This window comes from Dermochelys coriacea, chromosome 6 (genome assembly GCF_009764565.3).
Source record: "Dermochelys coriacea isolate rDerCor1 chromosome 6, rDerCor1.pri.v4, whole genome shotgun sequence".
NCBI lineage: Eukaryota > Metazoa > Chordata > Testudines > Dermochelyidae > Dermochelys > Dermochelys coriacea.
The window spans coordinates 42,036,645-42,061,178 of record NC_050073.1 but is presented as its reverse complement, the minus strand read 5'-3'; the positions used below and the strand labels follow the sequence as shown (position 1 = coordinate 42,061,178).

The following is a 24,534-nucleotide window of genomic DNA, read 5'->3' as shown; positions in this document are numbered from 1 at the left end:
ACTAGAGATAAATTAACGTTAAGGAATGCTTAATGCCACTATGATTTTGCTATATTAAATTCCTTTAACAGTACTGGCTTTCACTGAGTTATTAATGTAGTGTGTTCCTATTAAATTTATCGGGCCATGTGCACAGTTTCAATTCACTTAAAATTTTCTTGACAATCACACAGTTATTCAAAAGATAGTGCAAAGGAAAATAGTTCTGATACATGCTCAAAAAAGAGGTAACTATTTGGAGATTTCATTCATAAAATTGATGAGATAAAATTATTTCATTCCATCTGAACCCGAGAGGCTGTTCATTTTTTATATCCAGTGGGTTAGGAACAAGAGGGGACACAGTAACATTTTTCTCAGCCTCAGAGGATACTGTTAAAAAAAAGAAACTGTACAGATAGCTAAATGTCCACTAGTATCGTTGGGGTGATTTTTATAAGACTAGGAGCTGGGGAGGCTCATTTCTTGGAGGATTGGGTCCTAAGAATAACTTCAAATTCCTTAGGTAGTCTGCAGTATCTTCCCTGAAATTCCAATACATGCTTTGCTATCTCTGATGGCCATTCTTAGTCTTCCAATAGTCCTCTGCTATTTACCATTTGCTTGATACCAGTAACAATTTGTTCTCTACAGAACGGGAAGATATTCTGCCGGCGAACAGCTTGCGATTGTCAGAACCCTGGCATTGATCTCTTTTGCTGCCCAGAGTGTGACACAAGAGTGACCAGTCAATGTTTAGACCAAAATGGTCATAAGCTGTATCGTAGTGGGGACAACTGGACCTACAGCTGTCAGCAGTGCCGCTGTCTGGTATGGAAATAAACTAAACATTTTTGAGAGAAACAAAATTAGTAAAGATTTTGATGATAGCAACATACTTTATGACATTATTAACAATATCTTCACCTCTCTTCCACTATTTGACTTATTAAAGTGATTTTAAAAGACTCAAAGTCACGCTTCAGAAGCAAGGTAAGTCAGAATATGGACAGACCACTTCTCAGCTCTGTGTAAATAGACCTGGTCAACAAACACAAACAAATAAATTTCACAGAAAGCTTGAAAAATTTGAAACTGTTTCCATTTTGTTGTGTGTAAAACAGATTAATAATTTTCTCAATTGTAGAATTTTTATTGGGATTTTTTCATTTTGAAGTTGATGGCTGTTTAAATTGGCTGTTACCACTCAAGAAAGAGATCTTGGAATCATTATGGATAGTTCTCTGAAAACATCTGCTCAGTGTGCAATGGCAGTCAAAAAAGCAAACAATGTTAAGAACCATTAAGAAAGGGATAGATAACAAGACAGAAAATATCATAATGCCTCTCTATAAATCAATGGTACACACACATCTTGAATACTGTGCGCTGATCTGGTCATCCTAACTCAAAAGAGATATATTGGCGTTTGAAAAGGTATAGAGAAGGGCAACAAAAGTTATTAGGGATATGGATCAGCTTCCATATGAGGAGCGATTAAAAAGACCAGGATTTTTCAGCTTGGAAAGGAGATGACATGATAGAAGTCTCTAAGATCTTGACTGGTGTGGAGAAAGTAAATAAGGAAGTGTTATTTGCTCCTCCACATAACATAAGAACTAGGGGTCACCCAATGAAATTAATAGGCAGCAGGTTTAAAAACAACCAAAAGGAAGCACTTCTTCACACAACGCACAGTCAACCCGTGGAACTCTTTGCAAGGGGATGTTGTGAAGACCAAAAGTGTAACTGTGTTTAAAAAAAGAATTATTTAAGTTCATGGAGGATAGTCCATCAATGGCTATTAGGTAAGATGGTCAGGGATGCAACCCTATAGTCTGGGTCACCCTAAACCTGGGGCTGCCAGAAGTTGGGCATGGACAACAGGGGATAGATTACTTGATGATTGCCCTATTCTGTTCATTCCCTCCGAAGCACCTGGCATTGGCCACTGACGGAAGACAGAATACTGGGCTAGATGGACGTTTGGTCTGACCGAGAATGGCCCGTCTTATGTTCTTATGTAAAATATTTGATTTTTAAAAAAATCCAACCACATGACTGCTCTTCCCTATCAAAACTGGCAGTGCAGAAATAAAAAACCAAGTCCTACAAACTACCACTGAAAAACAACAAAAGAGAACACTGGTGAATAGTGACCTATTGCAAAAGGCAAGAATGAAGAAAACTGAAAAGACTACCCAAACATACAGACTGAAACAAACAAACAAACAAAAAGCAGGTTACCCTTTTCATTCCCAATTGCCATAGAAAATAAAATTTATTATTCCTCCCCTATTTTTTAAATCAGTATAACAATTTTTATTTAAAAAAAAACATTTTTGATTTGAAAAATTTGCTGTGTTCTGTATGGAAGACTGTCCTTGGTTCGGAGAACTCGGAGTCCTCTGGGCAGAATGGATTGAGTTATAACATATAGAGTTTTGTCCCGTAAATTGAATCACCAGTGCTTTTTTGGAGAACTGCAAACCCTTTACTTCAGTGAGGTTTTGAGTTTGCTTTCCTGATCTTTTTTAAAATGCTTGCATAAGGAAAGAAAAGGGAAGAGATTTTCAGGTACATATTTAATTATATTTCCAAGGTATGCACAACTCAGTTGCAGTGTCTTGTTTTCAGAAAGATTCCTGGTCTTATCTAATTTCATAGCTGGGTTAACAGTCGTAAAAAGGCCAAGAGATTTAAGGTAATGCACTAAAACAGTGGTATAGCTGAGATTTGGAGCCAATTCTAAATCAAAATAGTTTAGACTTCCTGTTTTTGTGCTAAGTAATGCCCAAATGCAGCTTTAATTGCTAGCCGACTTTATTATTTTTTCCATTCAGTTTGTAAGAGGCATGCACAGCTCCAATGGGAATGTACATTCTGTGAAACACTCTCTCTTTAACAGACCAAATCCCTAACGTATGTACTCAGTTTTTTTTTTAATTTTGATTGTTTAATTTTCAGTTATGGGAGAATAAAAAATAACTTTTTTATTTTAGTACTTTCTAGCCACTCTTTTTTCTGTGGTGTGCTGTAAAAATGACTGGAGTTTGAAATCTGGTATGGACACAGTTCTAGTGAGGGCTGCCTCTTCTTGGCATGAAAAAATTCATTTTCATTTAACAAAATGAGATTTTTTTAAAAAGTTAGAGATGACCATATGCAAGATAAATCCTTATCTTGACATCTGGCTGCTCAGGTAGCACAAAGCAGCTGAAAGCTGCCATAACAGAGTAGCTAAGGATTGTCCAGCTAGGGGATTTCCTGAGTAATGTAAAGTACGCATAGCTGGCTCCGCTTATTGCTTACCCTTCTCTGAGTGGGGGGAGGGGGGGAATATGGGGAAGGAGCCAGAGAGAGTGTTCTGAGGCAGGCTGGAATCCCCTGCACTCCATCTGATGCTCTCTGACATGATGGCCCTTGAGCAGCAGAAGCAGACTGATTCAGGGATGGGTATTTTCCACCTACTGCATACAGCAGGTACATAATTGAAAAAAGAAGAGGAGTACTTGTGGCACCTTAGAGACTAACAAATTTATTTGAGCATAAGCTTTCGTGAGCTACAGTTTATGCTCAAATAAATTTGTTAGTTTCTAAAGTGCCACAAGTACTCCTTTTCTTTTTGCGAATACAGACTAACACAGCTGCTACTCTGAAATCTATAATTGAAAAACAATCTCATAACTTTGTTAAATTCCTTCACCCCAAGAAAAGACACTCACTAGAAATGTTTTGTACCAGTTTTCAACCTACAGCCAGTCCTGCCCTCAGGTTTCTTTCACAGGCTTGGGTTTGTCCTTTGGCTGCTCCATGGGTGGGTGACAGTTGAAAGGTAGTTTCAGAACCACCCTTGCTTCTTGCAAACCTCAGTTTAAATAGTGAGCACCTTTCAGAAACAATGGCTGGAGGGCTAGCCATAGTTAAGAGGCCTTTCATGCTGCCTTAAGGATCTCTTAAGTAGTGCATTTTCATAGTCAGGCCTAGAGATATTTTCTTTAGCCTGCCCTGTTAATGGACCTTATTTAGGCAGTTTTTGGCTGACTCCTATATGTTAAAACTATGAATGTACAATTTACTAAGGACATTGATAGGCACCAGATGCTTTTGGTAACTACTGCCTGTTATACAACTGGAGACTTTTTTCTCTTTAAAAATAGAAAAATTAATGTAATGAAGTATTACGGATTCAGCCAAAAGCACCAAAAAAATCAGGAGTTGTGAAAGTTAAGTCTGAATGTACAAACTTCATCCTGCTCCTATGCAGCTACACACTACCACGGTATTTAAATAAGTGAGCATATGCTGCCGTAGGTACATCTGTATATTTACAGTTATTGTACTGTTTGAGAAATAGTATGTGATCACACGATATTTTAACACTAGGCATGTCATTTAAAGTGCTTATATCATCACACACACGTGTGCATACGCTTGTATTTAAAAATGACAATTGAATTACAATTGCAATTACAGCAACCCTATCCCTGTAGCAGATTGTTTTAAAGAAAAAACACTTTGTTAAAGGATCCATTTAAGAGTGTATTTGATGTTCCTTTGAAAGTACCAGCACATAGAAGGGGAAAATGCCCACTGGTGAGTTATGTTAGTTCCTAGCTAGAACAAAGTCTTTTGTGAAATGCAACAGCAAAGGGACCAAACAGGCAGGTACCCAGAGGTTGTTGGGTGCTACACCATCTTCACTTACCGGTCTCTTCCATGTGTATCTTAGCTTTGGAAATCCTCATGAATTTAGAGGTTTACATGCATATAAGAAATGGTAACATTTCTTCAAGCAGCATTATAGAGTACCTGTCCCAGAATACCCCAAGAATATTTACATTATACTACAGTGATTCACTCTGAGCATTAGTGACAAGATTTAAAGCCACAGCATCTATGTACTGTCTTTTCATTAATCTAATCAAACACCACTTAAATCCATGAACAGGAATGATTTCGAGTATAGTGCATCATTAAATATGCTTTTTTCATTTGTTTTGATAATTGTCATTTAATGTTTATCTACTAATTATATTAAGATATTTGGCAGCATATCTGTTACAAAAATATGAAGTTTAGTAATAAGAGATTGTAAATAGCAAAATGCAGGTTAGTAGTAATAGTTCAATGCAGGGGATTTCAAAGTGTGATGCCTGGATTCTTTAGCTGGTCTACACAGAGCTGGGTAGTCACATGATTCTGGCTCCTCCTTATTTCCAGCTGTTAAACTACTTTGAAAGAAGTTAAAAATATATTCAGAGTGGGGTTTTCAAAAGTGCCCAGCACTGGCCCAACTGTTCCTTTTGAAATCAATAGTAAAACTTACTTAGACTACAATGGGAATCTAGTTAGGCCAGTGCAGAGCGCTTTTGAAAGTCCCCCTCCCACTCTCACTAAATATTTCCTTAATGTTACTGGTCTATGTAAGCAATTGCTGTAGCTGCCACAGGGATGTTATGCAACTATGAATGGAAGACTAGATGGCTCGCAAAGCAATAACTACATTGAAGTATGGTCCGTACTGTGAAAAAGTTTTTGTGCCTGAATTAAAAAAAAGAATCACTAAAGAAAGTCTATCATGATGAGCAAGCTGCAGATTAGGTTCTTCATTAAGAAAAAAACAAAAAAATATATTGTACTGTACATAGGAAACATAAGTTTCAATGTCCAATGGTGTGGCATTCAGTCTAGTGTGATATATATATCCCAAACATGAATCTATTACAATTTGATGCAAAAAGGAACTTTCATTATATCAGAATTTTTTTTTCTCGGTAGCTAATGAGTTTTCATGGCCTTTATTTCTATTTCTACAGGAAGGGGAAGTAGATTGTTGGCCTCTTTTATGCCCAAATCCAAACTGTGAGTACACAGCAATCTCAGAAGGAGAGTGTTGCCCCCGTTGTGTCAGTGATCCCTGTCTGGCTGATCAGATCACTTACAATATCAGAAAAACCTGTGTAGATGGATATGGAATCACAAGACTCAGTGGCTCTGTATGGACAATGGTTGGATCTCCTTGTACAACTTGCAAATGCAAGGTATTATGAGTATATAGTAGTGATTTGTTCTGGATCATAAATATAGAGCTGTATTCTACCCCTGGAAGTTCACACGCAACTCCCATTGAAGTAAATGAGATTCAAGGGCAGAGAACGTAAACTAGAGTATACACGTTTTCATTGTATGCATAGTGGAAACAAAACATGGTAATTCTATAGTTATTTTCTTGGAAATTTGAGCACAGATATTTAACATCATTCTGCAACTTTAAAATATTCCATCTGAAATCCCTGCAGATATATTTAATATGAATTTAGGATAGCTATTTTAAAAATTGCCAAGTTTTATGTTTGTTAAAATGTATTTTACAGAATATTTAGTAGAAGCTAATACAATAATAAAAATTGCACTGTATTTTAGTACAGGAGGATTTTGAACTTCTCTTGCCTCTTCTCCAAGATAAACATTTTGAGAGCATGACTTATAAGAAATCACTCAGACAAACTCAGAGGTGATATGTAGAAAGGAACAATTTACATGTTGGTTTCACAGGTGTAAATGACTACACATGGTATAAGATGGTAGCAATTGGGCCCTTAGTCTGTAGGTTACATTAACTTAGAGTCCCTTACACCTCTTCTCTGTTCATTCCCTTAGCACTTCTTAATTTTTGCCACAATCATAAGTCAGGGCGCAGGGTGAAGGACATAAATCCACACCGTGTAGAGGTCAAGCACAGGAGTTTATTATGTACAGCGCTGACTGAGTGTCAATCAATTGATTACAATGGAATATATGGATTTTCCATGGACGGGGGAAAAGTGATGGGGTAGGCAGTCCCACTTCCCGGGATAGGTCTAGCAGCAAGACATGATAGTACAGTAGCCAATGATCAAAGTTTACATAATGTCTCCGCCCATGGTCTTGAGTTGACAAATCATCATTTAACATTTAATTAATAAATGTATTAGTATAAAATATATATGTTGAATTCTGATTTGGGGTCCATAGGAAGTAGCTCCTTTGATTGTCCAATAGATACATATTGTGATGGGGCAAGACCAGTTGGCTATAGAAAAGTAGAGGGAGATAGATATATTCGCTCCAGGCTAAACAAATCCCTGGTACCAGGATAAGTCAAATGGCAGCTGCTCTGGGTCAATTAAGAACTTTCCAGAAGGCAGGGAGAAGGCTAGGTTGATTGGGACACCTGAAGCCAATCAGGGGCTGGCTGAAACTAGTTAAAAGCCTCCCAGTTAGTCAGGTTGGTGTGCATGTCAGGAGCTGTGGGAGGAAGTTGCACTGTTGGAGAGACTGAGTAGTACACACCACATCGGGCACAAGGAAGGAGGTCCTGAGGTAAGGGTGAAGTGAAGCTTGAGGAAGTGAGGGCTGCTGTGGAGGAAGTAGCCCAGGGAATTGTATATGTCATGTTTCTAAAAGGTCAGCTACCATAGCTGGTACTATTAGGGTCCCTGGGCTGGAGCCCACCTTTGCCCCCTGATTAATCACTGAGACTGGGAGACAACAGGGACTGTGCAAGGAAGGATAACTTCTCCTCACCTCCCTCGCTGGCTTATGATGAAAATACCGCAGTAGACTGCGACCCTTGTCTCTAGAGAAAGAAGGGTTACGTGGAGGGTCACAGTGAGCCTCTGAGGCTAGCGAAATCCGCCAAGAAATGCAGGACCCACAGAGGCAAGGACAGAGCTTTGTCACAATATCTAGGGGTAAAAGCAAAGAAACAATGAAAGTATATGGCAATAAAGATCATCTTCCAAGTTGTTCATTTGTGTTTTAAGACAGGCATTGGTCCCTGGGAAAAGGAGGTGGGAGGAGGCCATATCTTACTGACATGCTTGAACCTTTCATAAACTCAAGGTTGGATGTGTGGGAAGAACATCTCCCTACAGAAGAAACTAACACAACAGAAACAGGGCTTCTTTGTTCTATTTGCAACTTTGAATAAGACACAGTTATTGCCCCCAACATTTGGCATTTTGCTGACCAGGCATATCTTAGCAAAAGAAAAGTTATCTTTGGTTATTCTGCTTTCTCTTAGCCATTGCTAGACCTTTGATCTCTTGACCAAACTCTGGACTTTGGGCCTGTACACAAATCCATGTTCAACCCTTAACGGGGAAGGAACATTCTCACAGTAAAAACAGAAAATACTGAAAATCATGTAGAAAAGTCTATTTTAATGAGATTTCCAGTCTAATTTTGAAATGTAAGAAGCTTCACATAATCATGAGAGCAGAACAGTAAGGTTCTGCCTTCACTATATGCAATACAATGAAAAGTCAATGTGGAATGATACTGTTTCTAAGCACTATAAAGCTAGATCAATGCTCATGGGAGTTTTTCCATTGATTTCAGTGTGTTTTGCAAACAGGTATAATCATTAGATAAATCACACCCATTTGGGATGCTGAAACTAAAATCTTGGTCCTTCGACTCCAAAAATCTACCATTTGAATGGAGGGAGTGCTTGCTTAATTCTCTTAGTAGAACATAGAATCATAGGACTGGAAGGGACCTTGAGAGATCATCTAGTCTAGTCCAGTCCCCTGCACTCATGGCAGGACTAAGTACTAAGATAACCCACTAAAAAGCAGCACCACACATACCTAAGCTAGGGAAAGCAAATAATGGAAATGTGGTCTAGATGAAATTTCTATAAAGTGATTGCAAAAACATACTCAAAGAGTAGTTATCAATGGGTCGCTGTCAAACTGGGAGTAAGTATCTACTGGGGAGTTCTGCAGGGGTCTATCTTGGGTCTGGTGCTCTTGAATATTTTCATTAATGACTTGGATAATGGAATGGAGTGTACGCTCATAAAATTTGCGGATGAAACCAAGTTGAGAGGCATTGCTAGCACTTTGGAGAACAGGATTAGAATTCAAAATGACCTTGAAAAATTGGAGAATTGGTCTGAAATCAGCAAGATGAAATTCATTAAAGAGAATTACTCTTAAGAAGAAAAAAATCAAATGCACAACTACAAAATGGGGAATAACTGGCTAGACAGCTGTACTGTAGAATAAGATCTGGAGAGTATAGAGGATAACACATTGAATATGAGTCAACAATGTGACACCATTTCTAATATCATTGTGTGGTGTATTAACAGGGGTGTTGTGTAATATAAGACACAGGAGGTAATTGTCCCCCTCTTCAGCAATGGTGAGGTTTCAGCTGGAATACTGTGTCCAGTTGTGGATGCCATCTTTTAAGAAAGATGTGAACAAATTGGAGACTGTCCAAAGGAGAACAACAAAAATGACAAAAGGTTTAAAAAATCTGACCTATGAGAAAAGGTTTAAAAAAAACTGGGCATGTTTAAGCCTTGAGAAAGGTGGAACCTGATAAGTCTTCAGATAGTTGAGTGCTGTTATAAAAAGGATAGTGATCAATTCTTCTCCATGCCCACTGACAAGGAAGCGCAAGAAGTAATGGGTTTAATTTGCAGCAAGGGAGATTTAGGTTAGATATTAGAAAAAGTTTTCTAGCTATAAGGGTAGTTAAGCACTAGAAGAGGCTTGCCAAGGGTGGTTGTGGAATCCCAGTTGGGGATTTTCTAAGGTTAATTGGAGGTTTCTAAGAACAGATTAGACAAACACCTGTCAGGGATGAGTTGCATTTGCTTGGTCCTGCCTCAGCACTTGGGGCTGGATTAGATGACCTCTCAAGGACCGTTCTACCCCTATGTTTCTGTGATAAACACAGTTACACACTGTTGAAAAATCCAGGCCTAACCTCATATTCAGCGACATATATAAGATTTCCTACAACGTGTGCATCTTAGTCCAGAGTAAAGCAGAGATCACTGCGACCGGGGTGTGGAACCCCCCCATGATGCAGCTATGTCAATGGCCGAGGGCTCTGTCAACACAGCTAACTTTGGTCAGGGAGGTGGTGTTCCTACACCAAAGAAAAACCTCTTCTGTCAGTGTAGGGTGCGTTTACGTTGGGAGGTATGCCAGCATATATGTGTGCTCCTATAGTCTCCCTAGTGTAGGCATACTTCTAGAGCAGTTAGTGTTACCCAAGAAGATATTCATTTGTGTAAAAATGGGGACTAAATGAACATGGAGCAAAATCGTCCTTTTTCACTGCTATTAAAGCATAGCTTTTTAATAGCATATGAAAGGTGAATTACAATTGTCTGTGCTTTATCTCACCCACATAGAGAAGTGCTTTCCCTTGATCATTCCTTGATCACTGAATGTAGTTTTATGAAACTAATCGTGTGTTATATAAAATGCTGTATGACATTTCCCTCCCCCTCCCCCCCGTGCCATACTGTAGAAGGAGGTGTAGCTGTTCCTTCTGGGCTTTAATTCACAGCGATTAGCTTTCCCGCCCCTTTTTGGTGGTGTTTCCCCTGAGGCTTTGTGATGGGTTTAAATGATGCTTTTCTATCAGTAAGATTCCTGGGTATTTGACTAGATGTTGCAGACTCAGATCTACTACTGGTAGAGTTAAGTTTGGTCTGATATGGGAATTGCTGTCACCATTCTCTTCAGCAAATTGATAGTCTGGACTAAATGTTCAAATAGGCCAGAAGTCTCTCTGTTCATCAGATCCTAACAGGGCTTATTTTTGACTGAGAATTTGGGAGAGAATAGCAAAATAAAAGATCAACTATTGTATTTTTGAGGGGTATTCTCTGCCATTTTAATGTTGAGGTTTTTAGAATATAAATTATGCTCATGAAAGGGTACTGGAAGGCATTTGTAATCAGTACTATTGAGCCTTTCACACTTACGTTTCTGGTTTAAATGCAATTCAGGTCTTATGTGATGCAGAGTCATTGCCAACTCATTTCCCATTGGTCAGATTGTAATTTCAGTCAGGTATATAATGGAAAAAGATGGCCACATCGTAAGAAAAACCACCACAAATATCTTCTTTGAGAAATCTCAGCAAAAAGGCCATGGCCTGAATGGACATGGAAACTGTACTAACTGCAGTGGAGGCCAAAATCACACAGCCCTTTCTGTGTCCTGTGACTTTATATAGGATACCCATTTCCAGGGGTATAAGCCCCATGTTCTCTGCTTTTTAAAGTTGTTCTGTGTAGATAATTAACACTGATTTGTTTGTTGTACAGAATGGGAATGTCTGCTGTTCTGTGGATTTAGACTGTCTTCACAATAACAAGCATTAAGATTGGACTCTTCTCTGTGAGGAAAACTGATGCAGTTAACATCTAAAATGAAGTTGTAAGAGTGGGTGTTTTATACAACAGACAATTACCAAAGTCTCCACCTGAGGAAGATGTTTGGGAGTTGCCTTTGGGACCTACCACTATGCTAGCCTTGTCTGGGTGACTTTACAGTACAAAGCATATGTCTATGGTTGTTAAAAAAAAAAAAAAAAAAAAAATTTCAGTGTTGTAAATTATACACTTTTCCTGTCAGATCACTTACAAATACCTTTAAATTATTTCATGGGTAAACTAATGATGTAATTTTGGTTTAATTTGTGTATTGACATGATTGAAACTCAAGATTATTTTACTTTGGATCTAGATTCTACAACTAAGGCTGCCTGTTGTGATTTTGTCCCATAATACTGCATACTTAGGTCTGAGGTTCCTGTCAGCTGTATTTATGAAAATAGTGTATGTATGTACAGTCAAATTGCACAATACTTATATTTCATAGCTGTCAAACATTGTGAAACATTACAAAGTACATTTGACTTGTACAGGCTGGAAGTAATCAAACCTAAGTCTACCTTTAAAAAAAAAAAAAATAAAAACCCCAAAACAAACAAACGCATTTTCTTTTCCAAACATTAGTAGCAGAATTCCTGTATCAAGCAGTAAAGCACATATCCAATGCCCTTTCAACACCCATTCAGGAAACAATGCCCCTTATTGATATCAGATTTAGCAGTGTGGTCTAGTTTGCAAGTGATGCTACAAATAGTGGATGTAGGTGGCATTCATATGGACTGTGAAGCAATCAAAGGGCTTTAAACCTATATATTTTGAATGGGGGGGCCCTAAGTTTGCTCTCAGTGGGTAAGTCTATGCTGCAGTTGAACACGCACTGCTGGTCTGTGGTAGCTGACTTGGGGGGACTTAAGCTACTGGGTTGTGGGACCCTCCCCAGTTTATGGGATCCTAGAGCTCAAGCTCCAGCCCAAGCCTGAACATCTACATTGCAGTTTTGCAGCCTGAGCCAGCTGACACAGGCCAGCCATGGATGTTTAATTGCTGGGTAGACATACCAAGCTCCACCAGTGTAGATAAGTTCACCATCTTCTCCTGATGTACTTACTTTCCAAAAATGAAATCTACCACTCATAACAGGCTGAACCATTGTAGAGATGACAAGAAATGGTGTAAATGACAATTACATTCAGCCTGAATTTCAGCATACGATGCAGCGTGCTAGCCCTGGGAGATTGGCGACATTCTATGCTACAATTTTCATTACATGTAGCGTATTCAAGAAGCAATCTGGCCCCTTTTTATACTCTGATATTCAAAAGAACTTAAATCTATTAAGTTAACCATGCATAAAAAGCATTTTAAAACCCCAAACCTAGGCAGAAATCCTAATTAAAATTCTAACCCTACACAAAAGGTTAGATTTTTGGATGTCATCAAAGGAAGATCTCTCTCTCTTTGTTTTCATGAGGTTAGAAAGTTTGGAACAAAAATCTTTTTCAAATCTGATGGCATATACAACTTAAATGCCACATTTTCAATGTGCTGTTGTACGCTGTTCTGCTTATTTGTATAGTGTTCTTTGCCTTCCCAACCCGTTTTTCTTTAATTAACTAAACAGCAAGCGTTTGGAAAAACATTGCAGATATAAGCAGAATGTCTATACTTTGGAAAAGTATACATTTGTGAGTTTTTCATAGCTTTATGCAGAAAATGTGAAATTGATTTTTAAGAATGGTGTATGACTGTATATAATGGAAGAATATTAGAATATTCCTTTAAATAATGTACTTCCATGTTTCTCCTAAGGGGTTTTGCAAAAATGCTATAAAAATTACTTGCATATTCATTTAGCTATTTTTAGTCCACTCTTCATTATTAGTATTGATAATTTACTTGGAAGGTTTGTTCATGACTGGGATCCAGCCTAAACATACAGTCATTATTTTCTTTAAATGTCCGGTTGTTTTCAGCTTCCCATCTGTTGATTACATTTGCATTGTTTTAATGATTGTATTATACGGGAAACAGTTGTGTTTTATATGATACTCAAAGGATGTTTGTAAATCATACCGTCAGTTCATTTTGTAAATCACATTGTAACCCAATGATAATTCAATTGGAGGAGACTGTCAGTGGGCTGGCATACAAAGGGAATGATTTAAAACTTGTGGGCCTCTAAATAAACTCCTATGTACAGATTGCCTTTCCTTAATCTTATTAGCAATATTGTAAAAGCCCAAGTTTATTACAAACATTTTTCCTTTCCCAAATGTAATATGCACTAGCAGAGCAGTAAGTTTGAGATTTAGCAACAGAGCTACAGGAAATTCACTCTCAAACCAAGCACTGTGTCCTAGGTCCAATCCATTTGCAAACCTCAACATGTGACGTTCTGTGGACGCATATGGAAAGTTTGGAAGCCAGCAAGTCTTTCTTCTCTCAAAGACCCCTTATTTCCCTGGCTGCCTTCAACAGTCCTCTGACTTTCCAGGCCTGAGCCAGAGCCCAGCTGAGGGAACTTGAATCTAGGAGGTTCCCATTCTGTGCTCAAATGACCCCTAAGGTTCATTTAACAAACCCCTTGGTGTACTGAATCCTGCAGGCTTGTGTAGCCCTTTTAGCAAACACTATCTCCTGAGGTATAAAAATTGAATGATTTACATCCAGGCAGAGAATAGATACCATGGTTCTCTTGCTTATGCTCTATTAACATGACTGAGATGAATATATTTCTCTCTATAGGTTTTCTATGTTCATGTAATTCTGGTGGCCCTAGTAACTCTGTCTCCACCAGGAATTATTCATCTTAAACAATAGTGAAGGACCATCTCATTCACTATGTTTCTTTGTCAAAAGAATGATGAGATTTTTTTAATATTTTACTTTCCACTACGAAGTCCGGGGAGATATTTGTCACCTAAAAGCCTATTGACACAAAGAAAACTCTTCAGAGACCAGCCTGTGTCTGTTTTTTGTGAATTTCTTTTCTTCATTTCTGCTGACAGTGGGTGTTTTGATACTAACTTCACTAGGGGCACCATCGGCTCAGATCTTTGTTAGAGATATTTGCACAAAAGCAGGATCTTTGCTGCTTAAGGGAACAGGCCTTTTGTCCTTACTAAGGACAAACTCTCACTAAAAGTAGGTTAAGCATTCAGCTGTTGCTACTGCTGATATCCTGATATCGTATAATAAGTACGCTGTATCAAAGGGGATTAAGAAAAGCATCTTACTAAAACTATAGATATGAAACTACCAGCAGACGAGCTGAACAAGAAAACTATTGCACAGTCTCAGAGTTTGAGAATAAGAAAAGCCACAAACAGGTGAGAATGGTTTAGGAAGGCACCAGCCAACCCTGTAGATTAGCTTTGTTGGTAGGGTGATGAGACAACAAGTGTGAAAAATTGGGATGGGGGATTATATAAGAAAAAGACCCCAAAATCAGGACTGTCCCTATAAAATCAGGACGTCTGGTCACCCTATTTGTTGGAAAGATGACCCTAAGTAAATTCACACTGATCAAAGGGTGGGTAAACAGGATTGGTTAAGGCACGTGCCTCTGGCCCCTGCTCCTGGAGTTACGTGATTACATCAGAATCTCTGCTTGCTTTCTTTAAAAAAAAATAAATAAATCTAGCCCTTAAAGTTGAGAAAAAGCACACTTGAAACAGACTAAAGTGTATCCAATGCAGGGATGCCTGCCTCAGTCTGTAAACACCCTGATACAAGTGCTCTGAAAGAGCTGACGTGTTCAGTGAATCTTAGTGGGGAGTTAACTGCAAGACCCACTCTTCTGGAGGCCACATCTGTGTGTGTATATGTGTTTAAAAAAAAAAAAAAAAAGGAGGAGGAGCACAGAAGACTTGGCCCACTCCTGGGTGAAGTACGGGGGAGGGGGTCCTCTGTTCCAACCCAGTCCTCTCATGGGAGGCCAGAAGCCGCCCTGCTACTACTTCTTGGATAGAGAAGGGGGCCCCATGTTGCTGCCCCTGCCTCTGCATTATGATGGGGTATTACAGCATAATTATGTATGCAGCAATATCTAGGAACTTAGAGAATGCTACTTTCCGGAAGTGCTTGATGAGAGAGGCCAGTATGTGGGAAAGAAGGAATCAAGCTAGAGTATTGCAGTTTCTTTTTTACGCTCACACACTGAACATGGTGTCTGAAGTGACTCAGCTTCTGCACGTGACATCAGATACAAAGAATATTATGCACACACACACACACGAGAGAGAAAACAATCATAGCAGCATACCAGATTCCTGTCCCTGAGCAAATGGACATGAAAGGGATGTGGTTAGCAACTGGTCATTCTTTCAATTGCAATGGGTAAACTATGAAATTTTAATGGTGCTGGATAATAAGCAGGGTTTTTTTGCCGCCCCCAAGCAAAAACACAATTTGCTCCGAGAGCACAACTGCCCAAGCAAACACAACAGGTGGCTGGAATGCCACCACTGGAATTGTGCCACCCCAAGCAAGCACATGCTTGCTTTGCTGGTGCCTAGAGCCAGTCCCAATAAAAAGGAAATCAAAATAAGAGCAGACACCATTGGCTGTCACGGGCAAAGGCTGCCACATGTTCCAACTGCATCTGGATATGCAGAAGATCAGTGTAAAATCTCTCTCTCTCTCTCTCTCAGGAAAGAGCCACACACAAAAGGTATGTTTTCAAAAATGCAATCAAAACTCTAGAGAAACAATAAATCAATATTTTGCCAAAGTGTGAAAATGGCTGCTTCATGTGATTAGTTTTTTTTTGTTTTTGTTTTGTTTTTTTTTAAAAAGATTTGGTCATTTGTGATAGATTAGTAATGTGGTTGAAAAGTATCGGAGTTTGAGTGAGAATGCTTAGAGAACCCACACTAATGCTACCAACCAAGTTATAAAATATGCAATGCTAGTGAACAAGCTCACATCCAAATGCAGAGCATAAGTGGAGCAGACAGATAATTCACCAAGTCAAATAGCATATGGAAAGCACAAATATTTGTGCAAAAGCAAACGCACAAATACAAAACAGGAGACAAAATGCAAGAAGAAGAACTGTGGGTACTGGGGACAGAAACCAGAATAATAGATAATGCCGTGCACAGGGGTCATAGGCAATAATTTTAGCAAGAGAAATAATGTCAAGGTTTTAGAAAAGAAAAAGAAAAAAGGATCATAGCAAGGAAGCAATCAGTGACTCAGAGGATGAGAATTTGCACGTGTATGACATCAGTGCATTACCAAGCGGGAAAAATAAATGATTTTGTAAAACTCATTTTGTACCAGGTGCAAAGACAAGGCAGCAGCATACAAACAAGCAGGAAATCAAATGCTAACTATACGGTGTGGGATGAGTAAATGGGTTCGGCTACATAAGAATTCCTCAGCATTATACAAGAGAATAAAGTGAAATTAGAACCATGCAAAGCAAATTAAAATTTTACAATCAAAATAGGACAATGTAAATTAAAGAGCACCATAATGGAAAGCATACAGGTTGAAATTTCAGATAGTACAAACAACACAGAAGCTACTGCTTTCAGCTAACACAAATGAATTCACAAACCTAGTGACAATAAACCTAGGACAAACGATTCATGCAATAGACACAAGCAAAACTAAAATATATGTATATCCAGAGCAGGCCATGCTCTGTGGTATCTGTGCAACAAAGGGCAAGTCTATAAGTCAATTTAACTTATGTCGACACACAACTACTGCAGTAATAAAAATTGATTTTTCATGGCCACATTATGCTCCTTCTGTTGGCGGTGTGCATCCTCACGAGGAGCACTTCCACCAATTTAATGGACAGCGTAGGGCAATGGGGAGCACTGACAGCCCGGAGCTCTGGACTACAGCCACCAGGGGTAGCCGGAAGAGTCAATGCAGTGTCTACACTAGCACTACATCGATTCTATCACTACGCCTCTCACAGATGTGGAGTTATTAGTTTGGTGTAGTGGGCAACTTAAAATCGGCAAGAGCAACGTTTTAGTGTAAACGCTTACAGAGTAAGATTGACGTAAGGTTTCTTACTTTGACCTAACTCTGTAGTAGTGTAGAGCAGGCCAAAGCTGCCTAAAGATTACCAAGATGTCCTTGAAGGCCTGAGGTGGTTTGAGACCTGGTGCACCTGGAAATAGGTAAAATAATTCAGTTGTTACAGCACCTGGTTCATAGATTAGCCATTGTATTAAGAGAAAAAAACGGGAGCAACACCACAAACATTAAAAGAGCGCATCATTGCTAAGTTACAAGAGGGATAAGCAGCATGGTAGCCATCAAAAAGCCAGGCAAGTTGTGCATTTGCACAGACCCAAGCAATTTAAACAAAGCACTAACAGAGCTCTACAGATGCCTACATTTGAAGAAGCAAATGCAAAAATATTCTCAGTACTTATTGCCAAAGACTGATATTGGCAAGTGCTACTGGATAAGGAAAGCAGGTACCTCACCACATGTTATACACTAGCAGAGAAACACAGATGGTTACCGATGCCATTTTGGCTCAGTCCTGCAGCAGAATACCAACGCCACTGCCAAGATGTACTAACACAACTTGTAGGGATCAGCATCATAGCTGATGACATTCTGACATGGACACAGAGACAGCATGGCAGGAGCTGTGGCAAATCACCACCACAACCTCACGTGTGTGCTAGAAGGAGCCAGGGAAGTAAGTCACAAATTAAACAAGATGGGATTGTGATTGTCTGCACACACAGGACATTTGCTGACCTCCCACGGGTTATGATCTGACGCTGAAAAAATAAAATAATACAGCACATATCCATACCTAAAGATATTAGATAAGTTCAGGGACTATTAGGATTCATGAACTGACAACATTTCTTCCAAGCCTATCTGATGTATTTGAATTTCTGAGCTGACTACTGGACAAAGATACAATATGGACATGATTGTGTGAACATGATGCAGCCATCTCCTGTGTTAAGGATCTGGTGATCAGCTATCCCATTCTGAAATACTACAATGTGAGGCAACCATTCAATACCATGCCACTGAGACAGAGCTTCGGGCATCACTTCCACAAAAAGGGGCAGTTGGTAGCTTATGTATCAAGGTCACCATCACCAATGAAGCCAATCAGCCTTTTCAGAATGTCTTGCAATAGAGTTTGCATGTAAAAAGTTTGACTAGTGTGTTCAAAACAGCAATTGTGTAGAAAGTGATCATAAACCACTAGAGAACATTTTTAAAGAGCCACTGCTAGCAGGCCCCAAAACATCTTCAGTACATGCTAATGAAACTGCAACATTACAACTTGTATACACCACAAGAAAGGAACTGAGATGTACATAGCTGACTTCTTACCCAGGGCAACCTTGCAACAGTTGAACAAGAATGAGATCCTCAGCTAGATAAAAAGCATCAGTCAAGCCAGTTAAGTACTAGTTGCAAGGCAAAGTCTGAAAAGAAACTAGTCAAACTATATAACAAATATTTACAAGTGGAGTTCAGCCATATCACACAATCACCCTATCAGAGGCAGTCAAATAGGAAAGCCAATCTCCAAACTAAAGAAAGCATATTGCAAGCCACTGCTGGAGAACCACTCGACAGGAGTCACTAGTAGTAGCTCCGTTCAATGCTTGATGTCAAGGTGCATGTGAATCTTGATGCCTATGGCTCCAGTTTTACTACAACCAGCCGAGGTGGAAGGAGTAACAGACAAAAGGAAAAGAGAAACACAAAGGCCAAAGCCCACAAGCTAAAGACCTTCCAAACTACAAACGGGAGACATTGTCTGAATCAAATTATTTCCTCAGGACAAATCATGCACTTGAAAGTAAGCTACATATACGGAACAGATAAAACCTTGTTCATAGAATGTAGAAATGGATGGGCATATATTTCACCAAAACTACAAATGAATTCACCAGCTATGGACAGAAGACAAATATAGAGATGGAAGATGGGGAAATGCACTGTCCACTGAGATTTAATCAGCAGGACGTGGAAGAAATAAAGGCTGGCAAATGACCAGCTGATAGCAGAACAGACTCTCAAAACACCACCAGAAGAACCCAGGGCAAGGGAGTCTCCTGTTATCACAAGAAAGACTTCCATATGATCTATCATCATATTACATGCAAGGTATACACAAGAGTTTATATAATAGTAAGGTATGGACGAACAACCCTCCCAAAACCAGAGATGCCAAGCAAATTAAGTTAGACACAATAAAACAAAGAACTGGTGTTAAATTACATATGTTATAGATTTTAAGGGAATACAACAAAATGTTAAGAATGTAAAAAGATTATGGTATTCATTTTTAATTTTGCTATCTCAAACAATTGTGACAAATGGACTTTATGATAGCTTCCCAGTATTATGGGGCACCCTATTAGGATTATGAATAGGATAATGTCTAGCAACTTGAATGACTCTACTTTCAGGAAGTGCTTGATGAGAGAGGAGAGTAAATGTAGAATTAGGAATAAAGCCTAAATATTGCACTATCTCATTAGGCATGCACGCTGAGCAGCTACCACTCTTATGGAGTCTGGAGGCATGGCATAATGGTGGGGTTGGAGCCCCATGTCATGCTGTGCCTTAGCCATAGATTTCCCATCCATCTGGATTAAGGCAAATACAATTTGCAGAAGATGAGGCAGACAACACTGGGAGAGAGAGATTCCTGACTGCTAATCCATACACAAATAGATGGACTCACATCTGGTTGCTCAGGATGAGGTTAGGACACACACAGAGAATCAGAGTGGCCAGTGCTAGGTCAGGGTGATAGAAAAGCAAGACAAAAGACATGGCTGTTAAGTAAAAGTTTGCAGCTGGAGTGCTGAACATGGGAGTCATTTTTCCAGGAAAACAGGACTCATATCAATAAGAGAAAGAGTAGGAACCCTCTGCCTCACTCTTTTCACTCCTGATGAGAGATCAACTCACTGAAGAAGCCATAATCTCTTGGGAATTTAAACAAACACATTACTGTTATTACTGAAGACTTTAAACCTTTGTAAACCTGAAGATTCACTGGTAGGTGCAATTCCTTTTTCGCCCTCCTCTAGTCCTTCCATAAACTGTAGGGTGTTTGTGGTTAGGAGTCCACATGTATTCTAATGGTTGAGTAACAGTACTGCAGTAAGATACAGTGATGAGGAATTTGGAAAGGAAGGCGGGTCTGAGGGCAAGTAAGGCACACGAGGATGACTCGACATTTGGATTCAGTTCCTTACTCTTCCATAAACTCCCTGTGTGACCTTGGCAAATCTATTTAAGTTCTCTGTGTCACAGAGGCCCATCTGTAAACTCAAGACAATACCTCCTTTTCCCTGGTCTGTCTTGTGTATCTAGATGGTAAACTGTTTGGAGGAAGGACAGTCTCTTACTATGTGTTTGAACAGCACATAGCCCACTGGGGCACTGATCTCAGTTAGGACCCACTGGCTTTCTTGTAATACAAAATAATAAAAAGCGTAATAGTAAAATTGCTACTGTCAGATGGCGTTTAAATAGGGCAGGATGGGGTGAGGGAATTGTAACCAAGCAAGAATGACATCAGATGAATTCTGTATTCTAGCTTTGATTTTAAAAGCTAAATAAAAAGATTTTCAAATGGTGATGGACTTTTACATGTAATTGCAATTTCTCTCTTTATGCAGAAATTCTTCATTGCTTAATCATTTCTTAATTTAAAAAGGCAATTAAAAATTCTTTTTATCCACTATTGTCTTAGGCTTTATAAGAGAAATCAGTTGATAGTGTGGCAGTAAAAGATTTATTGAAACAGAGCATGCTTTACAATGGTAGAAGCAGATGGTTTACAAAGTTACTGAATGAGAACTGATTATTGATTTGCTATCCTCCTAGCAACATCAGTGTCGAGTTATAATGTACTATATGACTTGTTACCAAGTAAATAGCCATTTTTATATTACTTTCTTTCTTGTAAATTGGCTACTAGTAGGGAAAGTAAAATATATGGCTGTCTAATATCTTGAAGCAGAATACAAATTGCACTGGGGAAACACTAGTGAAGCACCACAGAATATTTGCTGATGTTTATAATTTTGGCTCTGTCAAAAAACTCCAGATCAATAACTTCACAATTCTCCGAATACCTGGCAGAGTCAGTACCCTGTTGTTTCCTCAGGTACTTTCAACACATTTAATATTCTGCTAAAATAACTGTATATGTTCTGTTCCAAACAAAGCTCAGAAGAGATATTTTGTTTCAAGCAAAAGTGGAACGTAGAGATGTTTAAGATTTAGAATGTTTATTGGCCAATTTATTCTTTTAAGGTTAAAAAAAAAAGGAAAAAAGGTTGATCTCCTAGAAATTTAAGAAGCTTAACTACAGAGGAAGGGTAGAGAGGACATGGTATTCTAATACAAAGGGCTAGAGGTGCCTAACTGCCACTTTAGGCAACTAAATTTCAGAATCAGGCACCACTGTTACTCATATACCTCAGCTCAGCTGTTGTTGAATTCTATAGACCAGTGGTTCTCAACCTATTTACCACTGTGGGCTGCATATGCAGCTCTCTCTGTGTTATGTGGGCCACATCCACACAATATATATACTACCTGTATGACCCTGAGGATGTCACATGGGCCATAGTAGTGTGGTGATTTGGCTACAAGTGGCCCATGGGCCACAGCTCGAGACCCACCTCTGTAGACTCACACATGGTAGGTCTACACTGCAGTTAGACAAGCCATGGCTGGCCCATGCCAACTGACTCAGGATCACGGGGATCAAGCTAAGGAGCTTTTTAAGATGTTCAGGCTCAGGCTACAGCCCAAGCTCTGGGACTCTCCCACCTTGCAAGATTCTAGAGCCTAGGCTGCAGCCCAAGCCTGAATGTCTACACCACAGTTGAATAGCCCCTTAGCCCGACCCAGCTACAGATTTTTAATCGAAGTGTAGACAGAAGTGCCTGAGTGTTTACACTCCAGGCACCGGTGTTTCAGCCTCTGAGCATGTGCACTACTGCTTTCCTCTAGACATCTAAGTCCTAGTGCAATTCAGAAGCCGGGGAAGTCAGGTGTTCCTCTGCCCAATTTGCTGCAGGGCCCAATCCAGCAGGCAGGCTCTGAGCATACCTAATGCCACACAACATCCGGGAGGCAGAGGGAAGATAAACTCCCTTATAACTTTTAGCCCAGTGTTTAGTGTACTCTCACCTGGGATGAGGTGACCCCCCATTTCAAGTCACCCCTTGTCCTGAGGGGGAAAGAGAGATTTGAGCAGGAATCTGTCGCCTCTTAGATGATTGCCCTAAATCACTGGGCTATGAGGTATTTTGATGTGGGGCTCCTTCAGACTCTCCTGTTGAAGCTACTGTACTGTGAATAAGCAATTAGAGAGCCATATTAAAAGACACATTGTTCACTTGCGTCCAGTCTATCAAGAGATCCAGATTGCTCTGAATCAGCAACCTATTCTCGTCATTATTTATCACTCCCCTAATTTGTGTGTCATCTGCAAATTTTATCAGTGTTGATTTTGTGTTTTAGCCCATGGAACATTTTTTGCTAAAATATAGGGCCAGATCATCAGCTAGTATACAATGACATGGCTACATGGACATCAGTGGAACTATATAATCAATTTCTAAACATAATAGATAATTTCCTACCTCAAAAATTTTTTGCAGACAACATGGGGGTATTCTATCTTAAGTCTTGTCCTAACAGATAAAGAGGAGCTAATCACAGAAAAAAAATAGGGATAAGTGATCATGACGTGATCATATTTACAATATTCAAGCAGAACAAAATCCAGATCAGTAATTATATATATATATATATATATATATATATATATATATACACATACATACACATACACACACACAGGTTCTTTAATAGTACCCATTTCACAAAGTTGAAAACAATTATGAGTCCAATCAGCTGGGGAAAAAAATTAGGCATAAAAATGTGAATGATCATTAAAGTCAAAAAGGCTCTCTTTAAAAATTGGAAGTTAAATCCTAGTGAGGAAAATAGAAAGTAGCACAAACTCCAGCAAATGAAGTGCCAAAGTGTAAGAAGGCAAGCCAAGAATATTTGAAGACACAAATACTAGCAGCAAAAATTTTAAGTGTATGGGAAGCAGAAAGCCTGCCAAACAGTCAGTAGGATTATTCAGATGCTAAAGGAGAATTCAAGACAGTCAGGGCCATTATTGAGAAGCTAACTGAATTATTTGCATTGGTCTTTAGTGGAAAGGATGTGGAAGAGATCCCCACAACTGAGCCATTCTTTTTAGATGACAAATCTGAAGAACTGTCCCAGATTGAGGTGTCAATGGAGGAGGTTTTGGAACAAATTGATGAATTAAACATTAATGAATTACCAGGATGGTATTCATCCCAGAATTCCGAAGGAACTCAGATATGAAATTGTAACCTGTTGCTGAAATCAGCCTCTATACTAGATGACTAGAGGGTAGCTAATGTAACATGGATTTAAAAAAAAAAAGATTCCAGAGGGGACCCTGGCAAGTATAGGCCGGTAAGCCGAACTTCTGAGCTATAGTAAAGAACAGAATTGTCAGACACATATACTTGATTTGTTGGGGAAGAGTCAACATGGCTTTTGTAATGGGACATCATACCTCACCAATCTATTAGAATTCTTTGAGAGTATCAACAAGCATGTAAACAAGTTTGATTCAGTGGATATATAGTGTACTTACACTTTCAGAAAGCCTATGAAAAAGTCACTCAAAGACTCTAAAAAGGAAGCAGCCTTGGCATCAAAAGAAGATCCTCTCATGGATCAGAAACTGGTTAAGAGATAGGAAATAAAGGGCAGAAAAATCTATGATCAGTTTTCACAGTGGAGAGAGGAAAGTAGCAGGGTTCCCCAAGGATCTATACTGGGACCAGTACTGTTCAACATATTAATAAATGATCTGGAAAAGGGGGTAAACAGTAAATTGGCAAAATTTGTAGGCAATATAAATTTACTCAAGATAGTTAAGTCCAAAGCTGAGTGTGAAGAGTTACGAAGGTATCTCACAAAACTGGCTGACTGGGCAAGAAAATGGCAGCTGAAATTCAATGTTAATAAGTGCAAGCAATGCACATTGGAAAACATAATCCCAGGTAAACATAGAAAATGATGGGATCTAAACTTGCTGTTACCACTCAAGACAGATCTTGGAATCATCATGGATAGCTCTCTGAAAACATCTGCTCAGTGTGCAGTGGTGGTCGAAAAAAGCTAATAGAACATTACCTATCCCTTTCCTAATATTACGCACTAAATAAATCCATAGTACACCTTGATCACATCATGCAGTTCTGGCTTCCGCTTCCCAAAAGGCATATTAGAATTGCGAAAGGTACAGAGAAGGGCAACAG

General features: G+C 39.2%; 1 protein-coding gene across 11 annotated transcripts in view; it reads left to right on the top strand.

Moving 5' to 3' along the window:
• NELL1 (neural EGFL like 1) overlaps positions 1 to 13,375 on the top strand; it is a 411,949-nt gene extending 398,574 nt beyond the window's left edge. For 9 of the 11 annotated variants that reach the window (XM_038406763.2, XM_038406768.2, XM_038406766.2 and 6 more), the window contains 3 exons: positions 634 to 810; positions 5,799 to 6,023; positions 11,105 to 13,375. In XM_038406763.2, the coding sequence (XP_038262691.1) occupies positions 634 to 810; positions 5,799 to 6,023; positions 11,105 to 11,161 (459 nt within the window). In that variant the 3' untranslated portion in view covers positions 11,162 to 13,375. The remainder of the gene's footprint in view (positions 1 to 633; positions 811 to 5,798; positions 6,024 to 11,104) is intronic. The other 2 variants (XM_043516476.1, XM_043516473.1) reach the window with 1 other exon arrangement.
• The last annotated feature ends 11,159 nt before the right edge of the window (positions 13,376 to 24,534 follow it).